Here is a 24,515-nt window from a genome sequence, read left to right as displayed (position 1 = left end):
AAGAGAAAGCTGTGGCTTTCTACTTGGATAGCTGTCATTCAACTTTTCAAGAAATACCTTATTTGGGTGGAGGAGGGATGCCATTTTTACCAGGGACAGTATTGCCTAACAACTAAGTTGACTTAGCAGCTTTTCAGATTTCTAGAATTCTATAGGACATTAGGGCAGTTTCCAGATTTTTTTTTCCTGTTGTGGGTCTTCTCTGGACATTTATGAACATATCTGTGTGACTTCTGGTCAACTTGTAAAACTTCTTCTGTGAAGGAATTTCATAATTGCTCAGTTGTCCTTAAGTAACTAGGGAGACTATATTGAACTCAGGTGAGATGAGAGCCCTGAAGATCATCACCCATGAGAGAACGTTCTAGAGCTCCTTCATGGCCATCGTTCATTTCGTCTCCTCACAAAGCCCCATTCCTGTGAGCAATTGCTTACTGTAATGCTTCTTCAAGGACAGCTACCCTCTGATCACCTGACACCCCACAGGGTCCTTTACACACCTGTGGATAGTATGCCAATGACAACAATAAGGAGCTATTGATCACTAGAAGCCTGACATGTCTCCAACAAAGCAGAAGGAACCAGGGGTTTTTTAAAGCAGAATAACTTATCCAATTAAGCCACTCGGTTCCATAAACCCAGAAATGGAGGGACTGAGGCTGAGAGGACAGAAAACAAAGCTTTAGACCTTTTCTTTCAGGACAGTGACAATGCACATTTCCCAAAGGAGGAAAAATTAAATTGGAGTTATTTCCTCCCAATTATTTATTTATTTATTTTCATTTTTCACGATGGGATTTTTCTGTGGAACAGCCTTAGCTATCCTGGAACTCACTTTGTAGACCACACTGGCCTCACACTCACAGAGATCTGCCTGCCTCTGCTTCCCTAGGGATGGGATTAAAGGTGTGCACCACTGACGGCTTCTTTGGTAATAAAGGGGAAGGAGGGCAGCACATGGTTGTAGTACAGACACCAGGTGGTTCCTGTTCTGTCAGAACAAGTGGGCTGTTGCACTATTTGGGGATTGTAAATTTGTCATTTTTTATTTATGCATTTTCTTTAATATTAGCAGTTTTTTCCAGAATCCACATGTGCTGGTCCTTTTGTTTTGAATTAATTTGTCCCCGTGGTGTACTGACATGTATTAGACAGGCCAGTCATTCCTTCTGGGTTTCATTCCCTGCTTCTTCCATTGACCTTATACAGAATCTTAATCAAATTAAACCCCCTGTTTTTAGATTCTACATCTATGCACTGATAATGCTACAGCTAGTCTGTAAGAGATGGTGACAGCCTCCCATAGACTGCAGGCAGCTCTGAAGGTTGCTGCAGCATCTGTCAGACTGTGTATCTTTAAGAATCTGCACATATATCATTTCCACAGTCCTCTTTTGTGTATATATAAAAATCATATTCTTTTACTTTACCAAAATCAGTGTGTCTTTTTATTTATTTATTTATTTATTAAAGATTTCTGTCTCTTCCCCACCGCCGCCTCCCCTTTCCCTTCCCCTCCCCCTCCCCCAATCAAGTCCCCCTCCCTCATCAGCCCAAAGAGCAGTCAGGGTTCCCTGCCCTGTGGGAAGTCCAAGGGCCACCCACCCATACACTGAGTCAGTGTGTCTTTTAAATATCAACCAAGTTGTGTCCTCAGGAACAGAGCTTCCTTTATGTATTCTCTCACTCCTCTGAGGAGGAGATAGAATTACTGTTTATGTCTGGAGTCCATGATGTTCACTGAGGGGTCCTGATGCAGGCCAAATCTGATGTTCACTGAGGGATCCTGATGCAGGCCAAATCTGATGTTCACTGACGAATCTTGATGCAGGCTGAATCTGATGTGCACTGATGGGCCTGATACAATCAGCGTCTGGTGTGTACTGATGGCTCCTGATGCAGTCTAAGTTTAAGAATCATGTTCAGTAAGAAGCTAAAAGGAAAAAGACAAACATTCAAGTGTGCACCACTTCTCAGCCATTAGAATGAATAGCAAAGGCCAAGCACAACCTCACCCTGGCTTTGTACCCAGCTGTCCTAGGCTCTGGTGCTGTTTAATAAATACTTTTTTATAGGACCAGAAATCCATACTCCCAAGAGGCGTTTGGTGTTTGTAGCAGGTTCAAAGGAGCTGCCCATTGCCCACAATTCTAATGGTCTTTGTTTCAGTCCACTTACCTAACAGCTCTCCCTTCAGAGTGCCTTGGCCTCCAGGAAACTGCCTCAGACTTTCAACATTTGTGCCTTTCACATTCATGTGTGAAATTACCTCATATTATCGATATTATAGTGGGACCCATGGGCCGTGGTTAGGGCATGAAGGTGAAGTTCAGCTGAAAGTAATTAGTGCTCTAATCAACGAGCAAAGGCTGCTTAACTACTCTCTGCTTCCAGAGGAGGGCAACAAAGATGGCGTTTGTGATGAACAGGCCCTCACCAGACACCACATTTGCTTCACTTTAGTCTTGAATTTCTCCATCTCCAGAAGTAGACTTCTGGAAAAACATTGCCCCGACTAAGGTAGTTTCATAAAGCAGCAGGTAGAGACTAAGGCGTGCGCCATAATTCAGAAAAGCCTTATGAGGAAAGCAGTTGAGTATTGCAGTTGATTGAGGACTGTTTTGTAGCTCTCGCCTAGATAGAATTCTTTTTTCTTTTTTTTTTTTTTTTTGACTGGAGATTTGGGAAGGATTTATTAGAACTCTTTGGAAAAAAAAAACAAAGGAAATGTACAAACATCTTGGAACAGTACATAGAAGTGATGGAATTATTGAATGGACTTGTCAAAGATTACAGTTTTAAATTGTGTTTGTACAATACCAATTAAGATAGAAACACCTTAGTCTTTCATGACAATGATCTTTTCTAAGTAATTGATGCAATTATAGTTTGTTGAGCCTAGAAAGAATTCTAAAGCCAGTTCAAGCTGGATGCCCACAGGCAAAGGAATGGTCAATGAAAATTGGACATTTTGTGTTAACATATATAGTCAAGGAGCCCAAGTGATGACTCAGCACTTAAGAGCACTAGCTACTCTACCAGAGAACCTAGTTCAATTCCTAGGACCCACATGGTGGCTCACAATCATGTGTAACTCCAGTCTCAGGGGATCCGATGCCCCCTTTTGGCCTCAGTGGGCACTAGGCATGCAGGTGGTGCACAGACATATGTGAAGGTAAAATACTCATACACAAAAAGTCAATAAAATTACTCATACACACACACACACACAATCAAAGCAAGTACTAAGGGAACTTAGTTGTCCATTCCTGGTGAAGATAAGTTATATGGAGTAGGTCAGGCTGCCTGTCTGTGCCATAACTAACTCATCTCTTGAAGATAAGTGAGCGCAAAAGTTCTGGAGTGTCAAACACAATCCTTTTCTACTACCTACATCCCTAAAGAAGCTTCTTTCTCCTTACAAAGCTGAGTAATCTTAAATAATTTTAGAATCTTGTAGTAAAACTGGTAGGTTACTGTGCTAGAGAAATAGTTTTGTGTCCCATCTGCTATTCTCTGGGTTCCCAGTGAGTACCACTGGGAGGGAAGAAAGCAGTTAGACAAGAGCTTATTTCATTTGTATGTGGACTTTCAGTTTGTGCTCATAGAACCATTTCTCACCTTTATTTTCCAAGTAATTTTCCCAAAGCAGCACCAAATAAAGATGATAAAAGAAGCCAAATATTGGCCTCATATTTGTGTTGGAGAGCTATTTACCATCCATCACTGCAATCCTTTCTAAATAGGTTTATATCCAGCATTCCAAATTTAATATAAAAAATTGCAGATGTACTCAGTTCCCAAATTATAATACTACCAACTGTAGCCACGGGAACATCCAGTAAGCTTTCAATAAATTCAGTTTTACAAAGCTCTTGGCCGCCCTGAATTTTTAAATAGTAGATAGCTATGTAGACAAAAATAAAAGGCAGCCAGTTTTCTGACCTAGTATGTTATCGTTGAGGCCCAGGTAACTCTGAGCGGTTTATACCACACCGTCCTCTCTGCTTGGTGGATAGATGGTATTAAATCCCCTTCTTTCAGGGGTGAGTAGAGAAACAAAGACCAACTGAATTACCTGAAAGGTTTTTCCAAAATATGGAAATCAACCATAGACTAGGAAATGTCAATTGTGTAGATTTTATGTCTGCTCCAGAGTGTGTAGTGATGGAGCGGCCGTCCCTGATGGAGGCTTTCTGGACCCTAATTAAAGCATGGCCTGGTCTTTTTCTTTGCGTCCATCTTGGCAACACTAGTTGATTTTCTTATTATCATGGGTCTCTAGCTAAATACTGATAGTCAGTGAGGAATAGTCTCAACATTAACAAAGAGACAGGCTGAGGCATGAACAATGAAGGAGTCTTGAGTCACTAGAGGTATGGGCTTGAATTTTTCTGTCTTATGTGGCAAGGAAGGACAGTTAGATAGCAGCTAGAAATGATTTGCAGATATGAAATACGCATTTGAAAGTGCCTTCATGACAGAGCAGCCTAGCTTTCCATTTTAGAAATAAGAAGCCAAAGAAAAACCCAGAGACAGATCTGCTAAGAGTCATATTAAAAATTTAAAGTAAACATGGCCGTGTCTGCAGGCTGCTGGTCCCATGCTCTTTGTGAGCCTGCCTCTCCATGACTGTGTTTACTGTAGAATCCCAGGAACACTTGCATAATGCTGCAGAGGAGTCCGACTGTCACAACATTTATTCTCTTTAAAAATTTGCCCATAGCAAGTCCCCATGCATACTAGCTTAGATAACCGGAAACTCTGCCCTTCTTTTGAATGTCATTGCAGTGACATGTTCTGGCCTGTTTCAGTCCTGGAAAGAGACAATTAACATCATAGCAAGGACTGGGAAATACAAGCATTGAGGTTAATTCAACTTCTTATTTATTCTGCAAAACTCGGTATTTAATATTCACAGATATGACTGTATTTCTTTCAAAAATTATTGCAACATACATGAATGTTATCGGATCTGTCTTCACTGGTTCACGCCTGAATGGAACTGACACTAGCGTTAGGAAGAGTGAGACTCTGTGTGGGAAAATTAATCTCTGTACCAAATATAGCTAGAAGTCATGCAGCCCTATCTACATTCCCAAACCCTATTTTATGCTAGAAATGCCTCAATATTGGAGCATTTTGGTCAGAAGAGAAGAGTAGTTTGTATTTGTGATTTATCTTATTTGGATTTGTTTGTTGACTGACCCACCCACAGAGTCCTTCCTGCCTTACTATTCCTTCAATGGGTGTTTTCACGAGGGCTAAGTATGTGCTCAGACTTAAGAGGGCACGGGTCAGGTGCTCATAAATCTTGTGTGCAGTGGGAACAAGCCACCCCATCAAAGGTCTGCAGGTGGCTCAGTGCTCCTGAAGGGCCGACGCTGCGTGCCACTAACAAATCAACCTAGGGAGAGAATTGCTTTTTTGTTTGTGAGTGTATTTCTTAGTGACAGCTGTTCTTATAAGGCCTTGGGAGCTGCTATTAATTTTGAGTAGTCAAAATTTGCTTCCGTCTAGTCAGCTGTGAGAATTATGGCAACCTTTTGATGAGTTTTCTTTATTTGCATTTCTCAAAGGCTGGGGCGGCTGAAATTTACAACTATAAGCCTGCAGGGTACAGCTGTTTCCAAAGCTGCTGGTTATGTGTAGGTGTGTCTTCATGGAAAAGGCAGACTGGAGTTGACTTCACCAGTGACAGTGCCATGTTCTATCTTTAAAACTTGAATGGGGGGCTGTAGCGTGAATTCTAATTGGTCTTAATAATAAGAACCCTGGAGTCATATTACGGGGTGAAAGCCAAAAGATCAGAGAAGCAGAGCAGCCAGCCACTAGTTCTTACCTCTACGAAATCCTCAGACCAAATGGAGGGACTATCCTGTCTCTACAAGTCTTCAGACTGAAGGCCTTCTCTGTGAAACCTCAGACGGAATCCTGAGCTTCTGTCTCCTCCCGCCTCAAATTCCTCTCTCCACACAGCTTTATCTTCTCCCACCTCCCATCTCCACCTCTCCAGCGCTGGGATTAAAGGTGTGAGCCACCATCACTTGGCTCTGTTTCTTTTGGACTGATTCAGTCTCAAGTAGCCCAGGGTGGCCTTGAACTCACAGAGAGCCACCTGCCTCTGTCTCCTGAATGCTGGGATTAAAGGTGTGTGCCACCACTGCCTGGCCTCTATGGCTAACTAACACGGGTAACTCCATACTCTGATTCTCAGACATGCTTTATTTGTTAAAGCACAAACAAAATATCACTACATTGGGTGGATAGTTAAGTAATGAAGAATGGCAATACACATATTCAAACAAAGTCACATGATTTCCTTGTATTGGAAAGACTCTAGCTTTCTTAGTACTCAGTTTTCCTTCATTGATTCAGTTTGATCTACTTTACTCTTAAAAATCATAAAACACAAGCAGGGCATTCCTTTACTTACTTTCTACATTTTAAGGCTTCTGTTATTTCTATCTGATGTAATAACAATGCCACTTAGGAAACCCTTCCCTGTCTTGTTGCCTTCAAGACTGCCTAGACTTCCCAGCCCACAGTGAACTTGGCCAAGAGCAAAAAGCTTTTAATGGAAGCAAACTTTTCTGTTACATTGAGCTTGCCTTTCCGATGGCAGCAGCCTGGCTGACCTGTCGTACTGATGTAATAAACACTGAAGCCAGAGTCTGAGCTTGATGACTCTGAAGAAACTTGAGCTAGGTCTGCTCCCAGGGAGTCAGAAAGAGAAAAGTTAGACTAGACATACGTGAAATGTTCACTCGGGTCAGTAAGAAATACCACAGTGCAGCAGACAGAATCCTGGCTTTATTTCTAATATGCATGCAAATGCATATGCTTGATAGATGGATAAATAGATATTTAATGTTTCTGGTCTCCCAAACTTAGTGGCATAACTACGTAAAATGTCTGTGCTAGTCCTGAGTGCCTCTTGTGAACGTTCTTCATACAGCTCTGTTTTTAACCTGACACAGTCTGTTGTTGCCCATCCAGAATAAAGCTAATTTCTTGGTTTGAGGATTCCGAATGTACTAAGAAAAAGACATATTCCATGGAAAATCAGTCAGCCTCAATATACTGATTTCATTTTTCCAATTTCATCTTTTGTCTTTAGAATGTTTTATTTACTGAATTGCAGAGCAAGTTTGTTGTTACTGTTTCTCTTAGACCAAAAAAATGCGCTATTTTAATCCTCATCTGTTTGTTTCCAGTATTTTGCTCTGCATAATCAAATTTCATAATTATGCAAAATAGGCCACAGAGCTGTTGTTAAAATTTCTTCCAGCACTCTCTAGACCTGTCATATCTCCCACAAACACTCAATTTATTTGACCTCACTCATCATTTTTAACTTTAATATACAGTTTTCCCAGAAGAGCTCAAATGCCTTCACATCATTTCCCACTCCTGCTTGGAGGGTAATGGTGATAGCAGGAAAAGATGCCGTTTTGGGGGGTTTCTCGTGAATACTGAGTCCCCATTCGTGCCTGTCCTTTTTGTGTTCTATAACCTCGCGGAAACTAACATGTTCCCTTATTACATTGGGCTTCATCCTCGCTGACATCTGAGCTTCCCTTCAGGTGAGAATGTTGTGAGGGCTTTAAAGGAAGTAACATGCACCCCTGGAGAGCATACAGTAGAGCCAAGATAATGGGGGAACCCTTGCTGTGTGTCTTAGGTGCCACTTGTGGCTCAGTGTAGAGAAATTTTAATCAGCAGAACCTGAGTTACAGGGTTTCAGCTGAGGAGACATGAGCATCCCTGCTCAGCTCCTTCACTGGACAGATGATGAAGCCAGGACCTAGAGTGTTCTACAAGTTAATCTCCATTGCATAATCCATGCTGAACTGAGATTTTAAATCCAGTCACCCCCAATCATAGGTTTTTAAAACAAAAAGACATGCAGTGCTCATTTAACTATTCCATTAAATTTATAGAAAGAATAATCATTTTTATTGTTACCATAAAAATGATGCATGCTTATATCATGTAAATATTGTACATGATATAAGAAAAAGAAGAGACGAGTGGTTTATGCAGTGTTTCTCTAAGCATAATGAATGTCCCTGCCTAATGAATGCAATCATATTATTGAAATGTATAGGCACAGATAAAGGGATGGAGACATAGATGATTAAAAAGGAATTAAAAGAATGAAGAGCAAAGAACGAAGCAGCTTTTAAACACTGTGTGCATTCTAGATATGCTGTTTTAAGTACAAGCATCCAATTGAATTTGACTTGCATTTAACAGAAGTGAAAGGAAAAAAAAAAGCAAAACTGAAGAAGGTGCTGGACTTGAGAGTGTCTCTACCACGTGATATAAGTCCTTTAAAATCAATGTGACTTCAAGGAAAAGGATTATTACAAAATTAGTGTTAAAGTTGTCACAGTTTTCAAACACTGTGTTTATGTCCTCAAACTATAAATTGACTGTCCTAAAGTAAATATAATTTCTATGTCCACCTCCAAGTTTTAAACGTTATCATTTCCGTATTGTCAGGCTATTTAATATCCATATCCTTTTGTAATGAATCTTTGGTAAATCATCTGTGTACGTTTTAATAGAGCCAATGTCCTTTATCCTGGTTTCCTACTTCTGAGAGCTTTCTTCAGCTGACTCATAGCTGACTATTATCACCGAGTGTGTTTGGGGAGCTCCACCTTGAAGCCTTCCACCTTCCTCCTTGCCTGTTTGAAGATGCCTCTCCTTGGCTTTCTGCCCCCTGCCACATGCTGGGGGGACTTTTTTCTCCTTAGTTGAGATCCTAGAACTTAAACTCCTGGAGACCTGACCCCTAAGCCTAGTCCTTCTCAGACCTTCTATCAATCATACAAGGCTGGGCTGAGCTTACAGCGCTCCTGTCAGAGTTCAAGGCTCCACACCCATCTGTGCTGTTGGGGGTCAGTGACATGACATGAGACTCCACTTCTCTGCTTATCTAAGAAGGCTTGTTGATTTCCTGGTTTAGCATTTTTCCTATGTGGGTATAGAAGTGTTGCTTTCCAAATTCCTTACATACAGGATCAGAAACCATAAGCCTCACTGTGGAAGGTTTAGAACACAGGAAACAGTGATGAAGATAGTCTAGAGGGTTCTCAGATACCTTGCTGGTTTCCCCTCTGTAACCTCTACCCCACTGGAGTAGCGCAGTTGGCACCACCAGCCAGCATGGGTGCGCTACTGTTGACCCCAGGCTGTACAGTATTTCCCCCCCTGGGATCCCGTCTAAGATCCTATACTGCACTTATTCCTTGTTTCTCTAGACATCTCCTTCTGTGACAATTTCAAGTATGTGGCTTTTCATATAATGGCTCCAACACTGGTCAGGAATTTTACAGAATGTTGTCAGTTGAGATTTCTGTCATGTTTTCTCATGACTGGGTGAGGATTATAGGTTGGGGAACGGCAGGTGACAGGAGTGAAGTCTCATGCCATCACTTCCTGTCAGTGTGAGCCGCCAGTTTTGACACTGACCTGATCATCTGGCTGAGGCTTCTGCACTGTTGAGTTTCTTGCCCTGCAGGCCTGCCCACAGGCCTTTCTGTACTGCTCTTTGGAGCATGTCACCATGCAGCCAGTGTATGTCTTAGGGATGGAAAGACTGCACTTACCTGAGCTTCCTGTGTATTCGCAAACCATGTAGAATTCTGCAGGAGAACTTACTTAATCTGATCTTCCCTTTTGACTTATTTAATCAATTACTGAGTTGTTATATTCTGGTTTCTAGACAATGTTGTATTTCCCTTCGTCTGCATTTCAGCTGCCTCCAGCTGTGGCCACTAAGAGACCATGCTGTGGTTTATGTTCTTCTCATCTTGTAACTTTTCTGTCCCAGACCTAGAGCAAGCCACTACTCCAGGGCTGGCTTATTCCTCAGTCTGCATACTATATGCTTCTTGGGTGTTGTTTTTGTTGTTGTTGTTGTTGAGACATGATTTGTGTGGTTCATATGTAACTGAATAATCACTTGTCTGAGATAGTCGCGTCATTTGACTATCTTAACGTATGTCTTCATCATCTGACATTTAATAAAAGTTTTATCCAACATAATCCAAAGCCATGACCTTATTTTTGTGAGTAAGTGCCATTATACAGAGGTACTAGAGAGGAGGAAAGCAGGGTGGGAAAGTTTGCCCAGAGTAGCTTAGAATTCTTAAAATGTTCCCATCTTCTCTCTCCTCCCTCTCTACCTTTTTCCCCACTTCTTCGTCCCTCTCAGGTATTAAGGGCAGTAGATCACTGGCTGTGGATGGTAAAGATCCAGGCCTGCCTGTTGGCCCTATCTTTGTCTAGCACAGCAGACTAGGATCTGCAGACTCTCCTTTCTGCAACCTTACCTGCTTCCCCAGGGGCATCCTTACCTTTCCCATGTACTCAGATACATAATTTTTATCTCAGTGTGGCTGGAAAGCCTGAGCGTGTGGGTGATTGCTTTCCTGTGTGGTCTGCCATATCATAAAGCGGGCGAGGTATAATAGACAAGATTCTGAGTGACCTCTTCAGCACCCTGTCCCCTCCTCAGGATGCTAATCCAGAGTGTTCTCTGGCTTGAGCTGTCACAGTCCCCTGAATTACAGTTTTTTGCCACTTCTCATTCTTTGATTTTTGTGGGGTGCTTTTGGAGGAGGCAAGCGGGGCACAAAGATATTTGTCTTCATTGTTAGGCAGAACCATCTGTTCACTTTTGTGGTTCGTCTAAATTGTTCTTGGTGCCATTGTGTTTTCAGCATGAGACCCTCAATATGGTACAGGGTAAATACTGTCCTTGTTTTTCATGAAACCATATAGGAAGAAAGAGGACTTTCCCCACTGGTACTAAATGCCAAATATCGCCAACATTTTATACAATCAGAAAGAATTACCCAAGTTGCCCTGAAAGTCAGTTGTTGTGAGGACTGTAGAACTGCAGGGACTTTAATCTTTTTGAACTACAGGGCGCCGAGCTTCCTTTGTCTGCAGTTACAAAGGGAAGCAAAGGGAGCTTGTTCACCTGCGGTTTGTTTTTGACAAGATTTCACATGAAAATCAAATGTAGTCGGTCTGCTAGGTTAGAACAATGAGGTCCTGAAATCTGTAAAATGAGCATACAACGTGCTTGAGAGGCAATGGGAAGTATACCTGATAAGACTGGTATTGGATTTGAAATTTTCTTCTTAGCACAAGGAACCAGAACGAGGAAAAAAATCCAGTGTTTCTGGGTCACGAGGGAAGACTGGAAGGATCACCAGTGCCTATAGTTGTTTTTTCTTTACTCTTTGAGGGCCTGCTATCCAGCTCCCAAATAAATACATGGAGACATAGTCTAACTTATGAATGCCCAACTTTAGCGTGGCCTGTTTCAAGCCAGCTTTTCTAACTTTAATTATTCTGTTTAACTCCATTTTGCCTCTGTGCTTTTTATCTTTCTTCATTTTACATATCTTTTTCCCCTTCTTACTCCATGACTGTTTATGTGACTGTGTGGCTGGCCCCTGGTGTCCCCTCTCCTCCTTTTTTTGCTCCTTGCCTTCTTCCTTAGTTTTCCCTCTTATTTAGTCTGTCTGCCAGCCAGCCCCTCCTAGTTCTCTCTCCTGCCCAGCTATTGGCCGTTCTGCTCTTTATTAGACCAATCAGGTGTTTTAGACAGACAAAGTAACACAGCTTCACAGAGTTAAACAAAGGCAACATAAAAGAGTGCACCACATCTTTGACTCATTAAACAAATGGTCCACAGCCTAAATGAATGTAACACATCTTCAACTAATATTCTACAACAAATGCTCCACCTCTAATACGTCTATATATTCCTAGTTGGACTACAGGTCAACACCAGAGCCCATTCCTGATTTTGGGGGGTGGGGGTGGGTAACTCATTTATTTGAGTCAGAGGAGCCAATCCATGTAAATGTGATAGCAGGCATAGACAGTGGGTTTAGGAGTGACTATAAACTGATGTAGGACTTGGAGGATGGTTCCATCCATGAAGTGCTTTCTGAGCAAGCACAAGAGGACCTGAGTTCAGATCTCGTCCCCACTTAAAAATATCCAAGCTTAGAAGCATGTATCTGAAATCCCATCTCTGGTAAAGCAGAGACAAAAGATCCCTAGAGCTGGCTTGACAGCCATCTAGTTGATCATGTCGAACTCCAGGTTCAGTGAGAAGCTCTGTCTCAAACACTCAGGCAGGGAGTGATTGAGGAAAGTACCCAATGTCCGCCTCTAGCCTCCACACACATGTACGCCTGTGAACATGTACCCCCCCCACACACACACATGCAGATGTTCAACAACAGTAGTCCCCATTCCTTCCTCATAGAGGACATGATCCAAACCCCCAGTGGGTACCTTAATTTCTTAACTGCACCAAGTACAAACATTGTATGCTCTGTTTTTGCTATGCTAACATACCTGTGGTAAAGTTCAGTTTATTCTGTACTAAATGTTACATGAATGGACTCACACACTTATCACGCATAGCTCCATCTGCCACCTGTCTTTGGTCTCACATTTCTGAATGTTGCTCTGCAGAACTTCACAGGCTCTGCAGATGGTTTCTCTTTTCCTCTCAATATTAAGTAAGAACTTTCAACTCTTCATTAAAAGTCATTTTTTAGATTTTATTTGACATATGTAAATTGTCAGCATCACTACTTTTTTATGTTTCCTTGAACATACACACAGTTGGACTGCAGATAGCTGCTGTGTGTCTCACAGGAGGGTAGCTTATCCTGCATGGGTACACCAGTCAAAGGAATACTTCCCTAGGCAGTTAGGATGGAGGGAGAAGCTTTGGGAAGGGTGAGGAAAGCTATGAAAAGTCCTGCCACAAAAGCCATTGCTCCTCACCCTGCTTCCTGGGCTAGTTATTCTAACTCTTCCTCAGTCTATTTTAATTTTAAATTTTTTAAAAGATGCTTAAAGTTTTGTTTTTTTTCAGTTATGGAAGAAAATTATATTGCAAAATATAGAGCAAAATAATAATTAATCAATTAAGAATACTTTCACTAAGAAGATTATCCAACTTGTACAAACTAGGTGACCCCAGCAGTCATGTTAAAGCATCAGAAATTTACTTGGTTTAACTAATATTAAATATTCTTTAACTAATAAAGGGCAATTTTATCTATTCAACTTAATTAACATATAGTCGGGCCTGGATGCCCCTGTTAACAGTCTCTGAAGGGGAGAGCTGAGCTGTGGAGGGCTCCTCTCTGCCAGAAGGAAGAGGTGCCTTCATGCTGTGGTCAGAAAAATGTTGCGGTTATAAACATAATTCCCCAACAGGGGCACTTTCCTGTGTATTTGACATTGTGTCTTTGACTTTCCTTATTGGTTTGTTCAGGTCTTAGCCCTGACACTAGGACGTAGAACCAACAATTAGAGTTTCTAAAGTCAACTCCCCCGTGCCTTCCTTTCTCCCTGTTCTAGTTTGCTTCTCTTTGGCTGTGATGAAACACTCTGACCAAAGGCAACTTAGGGTAGAGAAAGGTTTATTTCACATTATACCTCTGAGTCACAGTTCAGCATTGAAGGAAGTGAAGACAAGAACTGAAGCAGAAACCCCAGAAGAATGTCGTTTACCTGCTCAGACTCTGCTTATGCTCAGTTGCTTTCTTTGTGCAGCCCAAATGTGCCAGCCTAGAGGCGGCATTGTCTAGAGGTGGCATTGTCTAGAGGCGGCATTGCCGAGAGGCGGCATTGTCTAGAGGTGGCATTGCTGAGAGGTGGCATTGCTGAGAGGTGGCATTACCTAGAGGCGGCATTGTCTAATGGTGGCATTGCTGAGAGGTGGCATTGCCCATAGTGAACTGGGCTCTTCTATATCAATCAACAGTCAAGACAACCCCTCACAGACATGGCTACAGCAATCCATCCATTGAGACTCCCTCCTCAGATGACTCTAGGTTGTTTCAAGTTCACAACTGAAACTAACCAGGACATTCTCCTTAACTATGTGTCAGAATAGTCAGTTGTTCTTGTCTTTAGGTAGACCGCGTATTGGTAGGAACTTGATGAGGGGATGTGTCCAGAGGTCTCACGACAGGAAGCCCAACTCTCCCCAGTCCAGTCATTCTCCCCTGCTTTGCCCACTATTGTTCTGTCCCTTTGTTGGGTGTGGGTCTTCATCCAAGTTCTGTTGACAGCTTTCGTGGAGCTGGGTGGCTAGCAGCAGTCACGTGTACTGCCTGGGGTTTATTACACTTGAGGGAGAGCTGCTTGCTTTCCTCCTTATCCTAGTTCACTGCTGACTTCACAGCAGCATCCTCCACATGCCACAGACTTATCCACAGTGTTGTGTTGAGAGAGCTGGAGTCAGTTCTTACTGATGTCTCTTTGACTTTTTCATGACAGGAGATGAGCCTTTCACCTCCAAATAGGTCTTTGCCGTATGGATATATGCCCAGAAGTCATTGGAAGTTAGTGTTTTTCTACTCTTTATAAAATCTGAATGTGAAGTTTGCTTATACTTTATACATAGTTGTTTCAAAGGCTGGATATCAGCAATACAGAATACTGGGCTCCATCTGAGGAAGGCGACCCATGGAAGAGCAGTTGAGTGGTGCTACTGGCTTGTCCAGCTGCCTGCAGTCCTCTCAGTGTGTCATTTCTGAGGATGTGAGGTGACTCTAAATAATTTTCCCTGACAGAAACCACATCACCTCATGAGAAAACAACAAAGCAACCAACTATGAAAGCTTGCTTGCCACACTCTCAGCATCACTGTCAGGGGAACACACTTGTGTAAGATGAAGTTGAGGTCGGATGGGTCTCAGAAGACAGGTTCTGATGGCCTGTCTCTTCCCAGCTGCAACACAGGGGAGACATGTTTGTGTCAACAAAGCCATGTTTAAAATAAATATATATAAATAAATAAATAGATAGATAAATAAATAGATAAATAAGCAAACACACAAAAGAGCCACAAGTCTACCAAGTAGAGGGCATGAAGGCACGTAGGTATAATATTGGCTTATGTAGTGAATCACCAGACCTCAAACAACTAATAATTCACGTGGTTACATCCCATTGAACACTCTTTACTAAATCTTCATAAAAGCCTGTCTGTGGTGTTTTCCAGTATAGTATATTTGGGTGGGTCAAGAGAAGTCCAGCTAGTTAGTTAGTTAAAAGGCAAACCAGATTCAGAGTGAATCTCTCTCATTTTGGTGCCTCTAGTCTTTCACTCTGCCTTGAAAGTTGAATGATAGAAATAAAATTAGAGCTTTGGGGGCAGGGGGACAGGCGATCCTCCTATAGTGCTGAGCCTCCCACCCCAAGGATTCTCTGCCCTGGCACACGGAGCTGTTATGAGGGACTTCCCACCTTCCTGACAGTTAACTTCGAAAGGGGACTATAAAGTCATCGGGGGCATCTTTATTAAAGTGAAGGAAGAATTTCTAAAGAAAATACAGTGTCTTCATTCTGAAAGGCCAAATGTGTGCATAATTTAAGGATTAACCACTTAGTATTGAATAATCAATTTGGGGACTCTCCTCTGGGCAAGACTATTTCTCCCACTCCCAGCATTCACCAGTTGCCTGTAATTATTTGTTTAGGGTTGCAATCTCATTAACTTTCCCCTTTAGGTGAGCAGGTCAGTTGGTGGTACCCTTGTTCAGGCCTTGCTTAGGCAGGCATGTTGATGAGACTTTGTGGGCATAGCATTTCTGGCACTTCTAGAAGATGAAATCTTACAGCATACTTCCTATTCCTCTGGCTCTTAAAATCTTCCCAGTCCCTTTTCTGATATGCTCCCCACTCCTTGGGTACAGGAGGTATGTTTAGATGCACACTCACACATGCATATGCCTGCAAGCATGCACAAATAGGTATGTATGTAACAAAGAAATAGCGGCCATGAATTTTAAAGAGCACAATGGGCTGGTACATGGCAAGGGATGTGGAACGAAAAGGAATAGGGGAAATTATATATTTATATTTAAATTTCAATTTTTTAAGACATAAAATAGTTGAATGGCCAAGAGGGTCAGTGAGAAGATGTTCAATATTATTAGATATCAAAGAAATGCAAGCATGATGCCCAGCAGAAATGACTACTGACCTACCAGAATTGCTGATATGAAATGCCCACAGGTCCAGGTGTTGGTGGAGACCTGACACAACTGAGCTTCAGCAAGAGGGTCAGTTACTGGAATCATTTGCACAGGCCTGTCCAGTGTTGTTGTTTTTGTTTTAATAAAGTGATCCAGCATTTCCATTCCCAACAGTATGACCAACAAAACAGTGCAAGAATTTGTCCATCAATGGACCTAGAAGAAAATATTCACACCAGCTTAGTTCCCAAAATATCCAAACTGAGAAGTAAGAAAGAGCTCAGTGATTGCCACCGGGGAGGGGGAGGCGGGGGGGGGGGACAAGCAAGCAAGTTGTAAAATATTCACATTAACAAAATACTGTACAATAGTGGGGATGTGCAGACTGTCACTACATCAGCTATGGATGGATCCTCCAGGCATGGTGCTCAGCAAATGTAGAATCAAAAACCAGAAACACAACCTGCATTTTTTTTTATTAAAAATTTCCACCTCCTCCGATTTCCCTCTCCCTCTTCCCTTTCCCTCCCCCTCCCTCTCCAGTCCAAAGAGCAGTCAGGGTTCCCTGCCCTGTGGGAAGTCCAAGATCCTCCCCACTTCATCCAGGTCTAGGAAGGTGAGCATCCAAACAGACTAGGCTCCCACAAAGCCAGTATATGCAGTAGAATCAAAACCCAGTGCCGTTGTCCTTGGCTTCTCAGTCTGCCCTCATTGTCTGCCATGTTCAGAGAGTCTGGTTTGATCACATGCTCCATCAGTCCCAGTCCAGCTGGCCTTGGTGAGCTCCCATTAGATCAGCCCACCGTCTCAGTGGGTGGGTGCACCCCTCATGGTCCTGATTTCCTTGCTCATGTTCTCCCTCCTTCTGCTCCTCATTTGGACCTTGGGAGCTCAGTCCAGTGTTCCAATATGGGTCTCTATCTCTATCCATCTCCAGATGAAGGTTCTATGGTGATATGCAAAATATTCATCAGTGTAGCTATAGGATAGGGCCAGTTCAGGCGCCCTCTCCTCAGCTGCCCAAGGAACAAGCTGGGGACATCTCCTTGGACACCTGGGAACCCCTCTGGAGTCCAGTCTCTTGCCAACCCTAAGATGGCTCCATTAATTAAGATATATACTTCCCTGCTCCCGTATCCACCCTTCCTCCATCCCAACCCTCCCATTTCCCCAAGCTCTCCCCATCCTCCCCTTCTCACTTCTCTCTCCCCATCTCCCCTTACCTCCACCCCACCCCCATCCCCAAGCTCCCAATTTTAACCTGGCGATCTTATCTACTTCCAATGTCCAGGAGGATGACTATATGTTTTTCTTTGGGTTCACATTATTTAGCTTCTCTAGGATCACAAATTATAGGATCAATGTCCTTTATTTATGGCTAGAATGCACTTATGAGTGAGTACATACCATATTCATCTTTTTGGGTCTGGGTTACCTCACTCAGGATAGTGTTTTCTATTTCCATCCATTTGTATGCATAATTCAAGATGTCATTGTTTTTTTTTTTTTTACCACTGAATAGTACTCTAATGCATATATATTCCACACTTTCTTTATCCATTATTCCATTGAGGGAATCTAGGTTGTTTCCAGGTTCTGGCTATTACAAATAATGCTGCTATGAACATAGTTGAACAAATGTTTTTTTAGTATGATAGGGCATCTCTTGGGCATATTCCCAAGAGTGGCATTGCTGGATCCTGGGGTAGGTTGATCCTGAATTTCCTGAGAAACACAACCTCTATGGTGCCATCTGCATTCTTTCATAAATGGAAAGAAATCCTGCCTAGTGTTACAGAAGTATAGTTCCATCTGTTCAGAGGGATGAAGCAGGAAGATTGCAAGTTCAAGACTAGGCTCCAAAACTTAATGAGTTCCTGTCACAAAATTTTCAAGGTGAAAACAGGACCGAGGATACAGCTCAGTGGCAGAGCCTTGTCTAGTTGCACAAGATTCAAACAGAACCAAAATTTGCTATTAGAAGTCAGTGGGGCTACTGTTAGCCCTACTAGAGTGGGGAAAAGGAACTGGAAGGAGAACACTTCCTGGGGCACAGCTGCTAGGTGCCGGGTGCCCAGAGTTTGAACATTAGTCAAGTTTTTCTCTTATACGTTAGTTTTTGGTATTTCTAGCATGTTGTATTGTGTTTTTAAAGTCCTAAATATACAGAAGCTAGTTTCCAATGTTTTTTAGCTTCAGCTGTGGCAATATAAATTTAAATCACCTTAGTGATTTGCATAGGTATAAATTGGAGTTTTGTGGCCTATTGTGCCCTACTGTGTAGAAGAAATATTTATTTATTTTTCTTAATAATACTTCATTAACTTCAATTTGTCCACCAAAGGTAAGTAATAAGAAAACAGTGAATTTTACCCACAACATCAATTATTGCAGCTCAGCATCCATTCTGCAGATGCAAGCCTGGGTAGTCAGGGTGTCACCAGACTATGCAGTCCTTTCTAGCCCAGGCATGTAAGAAAATCTACCTTCTTATTATGATCTGTGTGCCTTCAGGAGGAAGAGCATTAAGGAAGAGGACTGTGGGCTTTTAAGACAGAACTAGAGAACTACTTCCAAATCTTTATTTTTTTAGGAAATGGGGTAATGGATTTAATGACAAGCCCTTTTTTCCCCAGGTAATCTTCACCTGCACTAGCCTAAAAGAAAGCAATGTAGATTTTTTTTAGAGGACCTTAGTAATATTTTTAGAATATATTTTAGAAATATTTTTACAAAATGACCAGGGAGTTTGTAGGTGGAGTTTTCAAATTCTCATTTCCATAGAAAACTAACAATTGCCTAGACAACTGTACAAGTTCAATTTTTAGGTTAATTAGCAAGATCATGCATCAAGATAAGATAAAAATGGTGTGATGGCTCCTGATGATAATTCCCACACACAGGATATAAGTCAGGAGAATCACCTGTGCTCAGGTCCAGTCTAGGCTATATATATTTAATTCTAAGCCAGCGTGGGCTGCAGAGTGAGATCCTACTTCAAACCACAGAAGTAACAGTAACTCAATGGAGGACAGGATCTTAGTGAGGTAGCTCTTGCCTGATGTACAGGCACTGGTTCTGGTCTCATCATAGGTCTTGTTTGTTTCTCTTACAGAAGGTACTGTATGGTGCAGAATCTTATCTTTAAAGTCTGCTGTTCAAATTCACTCTCCTGTTTCCTCATTTGACACTGAGAAATCTGATCCACTGTTACCTGACCTCTTCAGTGCTGCTGGCAACTGGAGGCAGAACCTACCACCTTAAACCTTAACCTTCTCTTTTCGCTCCATAATAGGGACACTAGAAAAAAAGTTTAATTAATAATAGACAAAAGATAATACGTATGACTTAATGTAGCTCTTTAAATCTGTATTTCAGCTTGCTGCTCTTGAATTCCCCCCAAAGAAGCTGTTCGGAAACAAAGACGAGAGAGTGGTTGCTGAGCGGCGGACGCACTTAGAGGTAAGGGGATAAGCCTTTCGCCTCCCTGTGTAGAACGCCCATCATTTGATTGATTGGAATCTTTGTCTTTATTGGAGACTGTGAAAAGCTGCTTCATTAACACAGGAGATGGCACCAGCAAGCAGCAGGGTGGTGGTAGCACTTGATTTCAAACCAGGTCCTTAGCCCCTCTGGCATGGCTAGTGTTTTTCTGATTTGGAAGAAGACACCCTGCTCTGAGGGTTAGGAAGCAGGATGTGAGTGAGTACTGCATATTCCCCATAGCCAGATGGCCTGTGATACAGGATGAGAGTACAGAGCTCCCTGAAGAAAACTCGGAATTAATTAACCGAACTATGTCGTCATTGTTGCTTTTTCAAGAATCTTGAGAGGGAGAAGATTCAGACCTATTTTAGTCCCAGTTCAGCATCTTTGGATTTATTTTAACTTAATCTGCCAAGCTAGCTCCACGTAGAACCCAGTTTAACACAACCTGTTTTTGTGACTGCCTTGCTGCCAGTACCCATAGCTGACTGCTGTCACTAGTTTGTGGTTTGAGAAGTAGACAGTTGCTTCTTCAGTTAGAATCAAAAATTCAGGGGAGCCCTCAAAGCCCTCTTTCTCTTGTTTTTGTCAGGAATAGTCATAAGTCTTATTGGAAATGAAATTCTATCAGAACCGACCTTTTTAAAGTGTAAAATGCAATGTAAAACTTAGGTTAAAAACTTTGGTCTTACTCCTCTGGACTGCCAAGTTGAACATGGCTGCCTGTGAGCTTCACTTAGTGCAAGGAACTATCTAGAAGCTATTCTATCTAGAAGGGTTCTGGGACAGCAAAGGGGAGACTTGGAAAAACTGAAGCAATAAGAGGTGTCCTAGTGTTTTGAGACCTATCTAAGAGAGAGCAAGTTTCAGTGAAGAGCTGGGCTTCCGGACTCTGCAGTCACATTGACGCTACAGAGCTGAAGAGGTCCTGAGGCCAAGAAGACTGGGCTCTAGAAGGTCTGTGATTGGCTCTAAAACCTTTCCTATGATGCGTGGTCCTCAAGTTGAGTGGAAGAATCGGCCTTCAGGTACAAGCTTATTTTGGCAAGTCTGTCTGATCAAGCTCTCTCAGAGCTTCACAGTGCCATGGGAGTGCTTCTAAGTTTTGAAAACAAACAACTCTTAACACTTAAAGTAGTGATGGTTTTCTTTCTCTGCACTTCACCTGCCTTGACTATGTAGCCTCATCTTGAATGAAAGTGTAGAGAATAGCAAGCCACCAACCTGTTTTAAAAATCGATTGTTCCCTGTTGTTGGCTGTTGTCATCCCTAGCTTTCCAGAGTTCCGATTACATTGCCATGAGGCCAACTCAGCCACAGCAGACTGCTGATTGCTGGTCACAAATTTCAATAGGGAAAAAAAAGAGCCTTTGGCTTTCCATTTTAAATGCAAAATAGCCTTTCATGCATGGTCTTTCAGTTAGAGCCCACGTTCTTCCTTCAGTGTCTCATATTCAGGGGTGCACAACCTTTTGACATTCTAGCATGAGTTAACAACTGAGTTACAAACAGAAAACTAAAGGGAAAAAAACTTCAAAGTTTTGAGGAAGGTTGCAATTTGGGGTATTTGTGGCTATTGTCAGCCACATGCAGCTGCATGCAGCCCATGAACTGCTGGTTGGACAATAGTAGACCTGTGTCATCACTAAGCCCCTATGAAATCATCCACTGTTGAGTTTTATATGCCTGTCTCACCCTGTGGCAGCCTAAAAAGATAGATCATTTTGGTTCTCAATTTCAGTCCATGGTTATGGTCACTTGACTCCCTTTGGGGCTGTGTGTAGTAGTAGGAGTGGCAGGGCTAAATCCCCAGCACCCTGGCTGCCTAGCTAGCTTATGCCCCGAATTAACAACACACAAACTGTATTCTTTTAAACACTGCTTGGCCCATTAACTCTAGCCCTTACAGGCTAATTCTCATATCCCGACCAACCCATCTCTAATAATCTGTGTAGCACCGGTCTTACCGGGAATGATTCAGCGTGTCTCACCTGGCGGCTTGGTTCATAGTGTCTGCCCGGGAGAGGGGAGCATGGCCTCTGCTCCAGAGAGCAGAGCTGTCGAGTCTGAGCTCACTTCCTCTTCCTCCCAGCATTCTGTTCTGCCTACTCCACCCACCTAAGGGATGGCCTATCAAAATGGGCCAAGGCAGTTTGTTTATTACCAATGACCTTCCTCCATCATTTCCCCTTTTTCTGCTTAAACAAAAAGGAAAGGCTTTCACTTTAACATAGCAAAATTACATATAACAAAACAGTTATCAAGTAAAAATTACAATATTTACATCTATTTTATCTTTATCATAACTAAAGAAAACAACTATAACTGTCTATTCTTCAACACCATCAAAGACTCCAGAAGGATATAATATTACCTAAGTAAATAAGAAGTAAGCAACTTACAAACTCTAGAAATGACAGAGACATCTTGCTGCCTTGACAGTCACCCAAAGTTTCTCTGTACCTTTGGGGCATCCATCTTCGGCTTACAGGCCCATAGTATCCAGAGACATTTCCATGAAGCAGGAAATTTCAAAGTCAGTTCAGTCACTATCTGTTGTGTCCTGCAGAATGTCTTGCAGACTCCTTCATGAATCAGGAACCCCGAAAGATCATCTCACCTTTAGGCATGGCAGAGCATCATGATGGGAACACAAGGGAGAGGAAGCTGCTTGACTCACAGTGGCCAGGAAGCAGAGAAAGAGACAGGACAGGAAGTGGTCAAGATTCCAACATCCTGTACAATATTATGTCTTCAGTGACCCAACTTCCTCCCACTAGGCTGTACTTCTCACAGATTCCTCTACCTATCAGGAACATCAAACTATAGACCAAATCTTTAACACATAAGCCTTTGGGACACTCACCCCAACCACAACACTATATGTGTGCAATTATCCCTGTGGTTGCCTGTGACTGCTCAGTTCTGGTGCTTTTACAGGATGTGTTTCTTACCTTGCGGAAATAGGCACTTGTGCTTGAAGATAAATGTGTTTCACCTAACACTAAGTGTTAAATCTTATAGAGTTATCTTCTCAAGAAGCAAGTATAATTCACCTTCAGTTTAATGGAAAATTAATCTGGGATTCTTCCATTAATTTCCTGTGGCTATTAAGACTTTTTTTTTAATCTTCTAGCATGAGAAGCCACTATGTGAGTTAGTATATTTTTATGTGAAAACTAACAGTTACTATCTGTTAACTGCTTACGATTTAACTCAACAAACATTCATTTAATTTCTCTCCCATGCTGGAGCCATTGCTAAATGCTATGTAGCACACAAAGATTAATGACAGATTTCTTCCCTCTAAGAACATATGCTTAAGTTTCTCTTTCAAAAATTATCTGGAGATGTCATAAATACATAAACACATAAAGAAAAATGAATTCCAGTGAGATGTGTGCTAGCTAATACCTCTGATGTTTGCTTAAAAGGAATGAAAATTGTTAAAATACAGAATTGCAATTTTATAAAAACAATCGCCATGATAGGGCTGTATAAAACACTGATTGTTGATGAGTTTTTTGTGTTTAGCACTTTTCCAAGTTATAAAAATTAATCTGTTAAAATGATTATTTCCTAATTGCTGGGTGAAAAGTTGTGCGATGGGAAGAGATGTTTCTGGAGTGAATGCCTTGCCTTGGAAAGAAGGTTAGTCGTGTGCTTCAGTGTGGTACTGGTAGGAGCCCAGGCTCGTAGCATATGACATTCTGTGTCATAAAACACAGGGGAGGAATGAGATGAGTGGAAGGAATATAACCTCCCTTCAGCTCCCTCACTGATAAATTTGTAAGGACTCCACCCAAACAGCTTCGTGACCATTGCTTGTTCATAATTAGATCCCGTTTCGCATACTCTGTTCTGCAGATGAGTCCCATATCACAATCACATGCTTCCTGGCTTCCATGGAGGAAGAAACAGAATCTTAAAGTATTTCTGCCTTGGGTGAATCATCCTATTGCTTCTTTCCTGACTCAGGTGGAACCAGCTTGGTGCATGTAAAGGTAGACTTCTGCTCACTGTGCTGCAGGTGTGCAGATGTGTGGCGTGCTGCCCAGGCTCTGGACATTTCTTCTCCAACCCTGCAAACAGCAGGGAGCTAAGGGGACAGATAAGGCAGTGTAGGTAAAGAGGAAAGAGTTCCCTGTTTCCAACTGATGAAGCCAGGAAGGAATGAGAGAGGGAGGGAGGGAGGGAGATGGAAGGGAGGAAGGAAGGAAGGAAGGAAGGAAGGAAGGAAGGAAGGAAGGAAGGAAGGAAGGAAGGAAGGAAGGAAGGAAGGAAGGCAGGCAGAGGAATGTCTGGAGGGAGGATGTAGAATGGATCATGGTTTTGGAGCTAGCCATGTGTCTAGCAGGCTGAACCACAACAAACTGTCATTGTTGCACTGAGGACTGATAGGCAATTGACTGCTGACCTCCACAGATGCCTGCTTTCTCACACGTGGTATCTACTGAGTGCTAAACACATGTGGAAAACAATTGTTTTAAGACACTTAATTCTCACGGGGAGCTTAGGGAGGGAGTTCTTTCCTTAATCACAGGCGAGGAACTGTGTCCTGGGATGGTGAAGTTCCCACAGCTAGTGAGGAAGTAGCTACACCTCAGCTTACTCTTAATTAACATGGCTTCCAGAGCAAGCCCTTTCCTTGATCTCTCCACTCTTTGTTTTTCCTATAAGTTCAGGCTTATTACAAAGTTAACCAAGCACTACTGCCCATTTTTTTTTCTCTGAAATGTCATTCCATTCATCAAAATTAGGAGCCGGGCGATGGTGGCACATGCCTTTAATCCCAGCGCTCTGGAGGCAGAGGCAGGTGGATCTCTGTGAGTTCGAGACCAGCCTGGTCTACAGAGCTAGTTCCAGGACAGGCTCCAAAGCCACAGAGAAACGCTGTCTCGAAAAACCAAAAAAAAAAAAAAAAAATTAGGATGACACTCCTCTGTGCCATAGTGTTGTAAAGCTGAAGAAGTTCATTATCATTCC

At 42.3% G+C, this 24,515-nt stretch overlaps 1 protein-coding gene across 4 annotated transcripts in view; it reads left to right on the top strand.

Moving 5' to 3' along the window:
* The window catches only part of Kif16b (kinesin family member 16B), a 252,088-nt gene that overhangs the window by 204,098 nt on the left and 23,475 nt on the right, over positions 1-24,515 (top strand). For all 4 annotated transcript variants that reach the window (XM_050159551.1, XM_050159548.1, XM_050159549.1 and 1 more), the window contains one exon: positions 19,422-19,505. In XM_050159551.1, coding sequence (XP_050015508.1) covers positions 19,422-19,505 — 84 coding nt within the window. The remainder of the gene's footprint in view (positions 1-19,421; positions 19,506-24,515) is intronic.

The sequence above is a fragment of the Alexandromys fortis genome, unplaced genomic scaffold, assembly GCF_014885135.2.
Source record: "Alexandromys fortis isolate MF-2015 unplaced genomic scaffold, M_Fortis_MF-2015_v1.1 scaffold_115, whole genome shotgun sequence".
NCBI lineage: Eukaryota > Metazoa > Chordata > Mammalia > Rodentia > Cricetidae > Alexandromys > Alexandromys fortis.
Note: the sequence above shows the minus strand (reverse complement) of the source record. Positions and strands in the feature narration are given on the sequence as shown.